The sequence below is a fragment of the Rhinopithecus bieti genome, unplaced genomic scaffold (assembly GCF_001698545.2).
Source record: "Rhinopithecus bieti isolate Rb0 unplaced genomic scaffold, ASM169854v2 scaffold_42532, whole genome shotgun sequence".
Lineage (NCBI taxonomy): Eukaryota > Metazoa > Chordata > Mammalia > Primates > Cercopithecidae > Rhinopithecus > Rhinopithecus bieti.
This window is the reverse complement of record NW_016818301.1, coordinates 1,758,564-1,762,964: the sequence shown is the minus strand read 5'-3', so window position 1 is coordinate 1,762,964 and position 4,401 is coordinate 1,758,564. Positions and strand designations below refer to the sequence as shown.

At 52.1% G+C, this 4,401-nt stretch overlaps 1 protein-coding gene across 8 annotated transcripts; it reads left to right on the top strand.

Annotated features, from left to right (window-relative positions):
• Positions 1–10: 10 nt before the first annotated feature.
• On the top strand, positions 11–4,120 carry BCS1L (BCS1 ubiquinol-cytochrome c reductase complex chaperone). 8 transcript variants are annotated; one of them, XM_017856851.1, is made up of 9 exons: positions 11–93; positions 375–504; positions 1,282–1,650; positions 1,749–1,888; positions 2,099–2,293; positions 2,534–2,597; positions 3,173–3,342; positions 3,546–3,663; positions 3,811–4,120. In XM_017856851.1, exons 3-9 carry the CDS (start codon positions 1,331–1,333, stop codon positions 4,061–4,063), a joined length of 1,260 nt encoding a protein of 419 aa, XP_017712340.1. In that variant the 5' UTR covers positions 11–93; positions 375–504; positions 1,282–1,330; the 3' UTR covers positions 4,064–4,120. The 8 variants fall into 8 exon arrangements, with proteins under 8 accessions (XP_017712340.1, XP_017712335.1, XP_017712341.1 ...); XM_017856846.1 differs by having other exon boundaries at positions 375–583; XM_017856849.1 differs by lacking the exon at positions 11–93 and adding an exon at positions 95–266.
• The last annotated feature ends 281 nt before the right edge of the window (positions 4,121–4,401 follow it).

The following is a 4,401-nucleotide window of genomic DNA, read 5'->3' as shown; positions in this document are numbered from 1 at the left end:
TCGATGAAAGGACCAGGGGCGGGGCCGAGCGCAGCTTCCCCAAAGTGCAGGCGCGGTGAAACCATCGAGACGGAGGGCCAGAGAGTCGTATCGGTGAGAAGGCTGAGCGACGGATTACCCCAAAGCATGTGGCTGGAGGCGCGAGCTGGGGTGTGGGCGAGGTTCCTGGGTGTCGCGGAGGGGCCGGAGGCGGGAGACCTTTGTCTGTGGCCTTCCAGGCATAGGTGTTTTGGAATTCTGGATACCAATTCTGAGGCTCAGCCGAGGTCTCTGCTGTCAGCTCATCTCCCTGCATGCCAGGGGCAGGGCAAAGTGGCCGGGGTTCGGGGTTGGAGGAGAGGTGTACTAGAAACAACTTCGCGCTTATCCCTCAGGATCTTATTGTCTACAATGTGACGATCCGTGGAGAAAGTAGCAGATGGGCAGATTTTCAGCTGGGGAGAATGAGGGAGAAAAGAACGGGCATTCCGAGCCAAGAGAACTGCATGAACAAGGATTTGGGAGGTTACTTACTTGTTGAACGTATTTGTTGCGTATTTGCATATTTGCTGACCAGGTAGTGTTGGGAGCTAATCCATGAAAGGTAGGTGGGCGCCGTATTGTAGAGGGCCTTGAGTACCAGGCTGAGTTTGTACCCAGTTCAGGGGTCTGTTGGGAGCCAGCCATTGAAGGTGCTGGAGCAGAGAGAGATATGGAATTGAAGCTGATGCCTATGATGAAAGATCTGGACCCTTTTGTAGCTGTTCCGTGAAGCCGGCGGTGAAGACCTTTTAAAATGCCATTTCAAGAACTATGATTTTAAAGACAGTTTAGGTGGGAGGTAATAAAGGTATAAACAGGACATTAGATATTGGGGATGTAAGGGAGAGGATATTTGAAGGACATTACTCATAACAAGGCATAGGGTTACTGACAAGTCAATGGATACGTCTCCCTTGCTGACTGCAGCCAGTGGGCCCCTTTTTATCAAAGATGGTCCCAGGGACGACAAAAATCTTGTCCATCCATTACCCTGATGTGAAGCCGGTTTATATAGCTCTTTTTGGTTTAAGGCATCTCCAGACATGGTCCTCTGGTAGGAAACAGTATGAGTAGACTAATGAAGGGCAAAATGGGATGAGGGGCCTGGAGTCTCCACCCTTGCATTCCAACACTACCCTTACCCCACAAAAGGAGGATATTGACCCACACAGTAGTGCTGACCTGTGGGCAGGGCTGGGGAGGTCCAGTTTCTAAAGTAATCTTGTGCTTTGTCCCTTTTCCACTGTTCCCCACCCCTAGGTTTTTGTAACACCACAGGGCCTGTAAGGTTTGGTGTTTCTCTTTCAAGATGCCACTTTCAGACTTTATTCTGGCCCTGAAGGACAATCCCTACTTTGGGGCTGGATTTGGGCTGGTGGGTGTGGGCACAGCCCTGGCCCTGGCCCGGAAGGGTGCCCAACTGGGCCTGGTGGCATTCCGGCGCCATTACATGATCACACTGGAAGTCCCTGCTCGAGACAGGAGCTATGCCTGGTTGCTTAGCTGGCTCACCCGGCACAGTACCCGTACTCAGCACCTCAGTGTCGAGACTTCGTACCTTCAGCATGAGAGCGGCCGCATTTCCACTAAGTTTGAATTTGTCCCCAGCCCCGGAAACCACTTTATCTGGTAAGGTTGGGAGCTAGGGAGGGCTGTGCGACTAGAAAAGAATGATGGAAGCTGGGTTTGACCTATTCACTCACTCTGTTTTGATCGTTCTTATTCAGGTATCGAGGGAAATGGATCCGGGTAGAACGAAGTCGAGAGATGCAGATGATAGACTTGCAGACGGGAACTCCTTGGGAATCTGTCACCTTCACGGCCCTGGGCACTGACCGAAAGGTTTTCTTCAACATCCTGGAGGAAGGTGTGGGATGGCACAGGCAGGCTTTCTAGGGACATTGCAGGGATGGGGACATTTGACATCAGATGAGCAGTTTGGAGAGGTGGAATAAGCAGGCTGTGGTGAGCTCATGGGAACAGGGGGCCAGAAGGAAGCTGTTTGGCTCAGCTCCACCTAATTGAAGAATCAGCCATGGTGAAGAGAATTACTGGCTTTATCTCTTCTCCTTCCCAGCTCGAGAGCTAGCCTTGCAGCAGGAGGAAGGGAAGACTGTGATGTACACAGCTGTGGGCTCTGAATGGCGTCCCTTTGGCTATCCACGCCGCCGGCGACCACTGAATTCTGTGGTTCTACAACAGGGTCTGGCTGACCGAATTGTCAGAGACGTCCAGGAATTCATCGATAACCCCAAGTGGTACACTGACAGAGGTGAGAAGCAGCTGGGGTCTTGGCTGTGCTGTTTTTGACATTTTTAGAGGGGACAGGTTGGTCTTTGGCCAGATGGGTGATATAAAGCTGTAGTCCAATTCCCAGAGATTAAGAGGAATGAAAAGTTGTGTATGAGAATGATTTACTTCTGTACCAAGATTATCAGGCTTCCAAGGGGCAGGGCTGGGAATGAACGTGGATATCTGGGGCAAGACATGATCATCCTGGCTCTATCCCTAGGCATTCCCTACAGACGTGGCTACCTGCTTTATGGGCCCCCTGGTTGCGGAAAGAGCAGTTTTATGTGAGTATTCAAAATTTCTCAGCCGGGCGCGGTGGCTCAAGCCTGTAATCCCAGCACTTTGGGAGGCCGAGACGGGTGGATCACGAGGTCAGGAGATCGAGACCATCCTGGCTAACACGGTGAAACCCCTTCTCTACTAAAAAATACAAAAAAAAAAACTAGCCGGGCGAGATGGTGGGCGCCTGTAGTCCCAGCTACTCGGGAGGCTGAGGCAGGAGAATGGCGTGAACCCGGGAGGCGGAGCTTGTAGTGAGCTGAGATCCGGCCACTGCACTCCAGCCCGGGCGACAGAGCCAGACTCCGTCTCAAAAAAAAAAAAAAAAAAAAAAAAAAATTCTCTTAACTTGGCAAAATGAAGCCTTTTTGGAAACACTGGGCTGATGGGGTTGGAAAGGGAAATGAATCTGGGGACTGGGGACCGGGGACCAGGATAAACATGAAACGTGTGGAACATTAGGGTGTGAGGTAGAAATCAGGCCTCTGAGACACATGTCCCCAGACTGTGAGGAGAGTAGCTGGGCCTGAGGAAGCATTTCCAGGTTGCCTGCTACTTCCTGCCATCCCATCCTCCATAGCACAGCCCTGGCTGGGGAACTGCAGCACAGCATCTGCCTGCTGAGCCTCACGGACTCCAGCCTCTCTGATGACCGGCTCAACCACCTGCTGAGCGTGGCCCCGCAGCAGAGCCTGGTGCTCCTGGAGGATGTGGATGCTGCTTTTCTCAGTCGAGACTTGGCTGTGGAGAGTAAGTGAGGGGTTCTGGAGGAAGGGGAGTGGGTAACTGTGGAACAGGGGAAGAAAATAGAAATCTAGAGGGCTGGTGGCAGATGCCTGGGTTAGTGACAAGAGCCCATGAGATGCATGGATAAGTAGGGGAACATAGTGGGGCATGCTGATTTTATGCTGGGCTATGACTACTCATGCTTCCTTATCTTTGCCTTCCTCCAGACCCAGTAAAGTACCAAGGCCTAGGTCGCCTCACCTTCAGTGGACTGCTCAATGCCTTGGATGGTGTGGCTTCCACTGAGGCCCGCATTGTGTTCATGACCACCAACCACGTTGACAGGTAGGAAGGAGCCAAGCATCCTGAGACTGAGGCAAGAGCCCACCCACTCCCCTAGTGCCTTGGGAGGAACAGGAGGTCGAGGAGCCATCTCTGTTGGGTACTAGTGTGACCACTGCCTGTGACTCTGCTTTCCCTATCTTCTCTCAGGCTGGACCCCGCCCTGATACGCCCGGGGCGAGTGGACCTGAAGGAGTATGTGGGCTACTGCTCACACTGGCAGCTGACCCAGATGTTCCAGAGGTTCTATCCAGGGCAGGCACCTTCCTTAGCTGAGGACTTTGCAGAACGTGTCCTTCAAGCTACAACCCAGATCAGTCCTGCCCAGGTGCAGGGCTACTTCATGCTGTATAAAAATGACCCTGTAGGGGCAATTCACAATGCTGAGTCTCTGAGGAGGTGATCAGGCTGGGCTCAGCTCAGCTCTCCTCCTCTAGTTCAATAAACATCTGCCACACTACTCTGCTCTCTCATCTCCCTTCATCACTGGATTGGTACTTGAGTAAGACAGGGGCTGCAATCACAGGTGCTTACAGGGATCAGCCAGGCAACCAGACACACAAATGATGGGGCACAGCCTAAGATAAAGAGATGAGACACAAAACAGGAAACTAAATTCCTCTACCTAAAGGCATTCTACGTACATAAATAATGGACAGGCGTGGATGTGTACACAATGGGTTGTTAATGGTGGGTCCTAAGGACTCTGCTTACATGCTGACATCCCACTAGTTTTCCCTG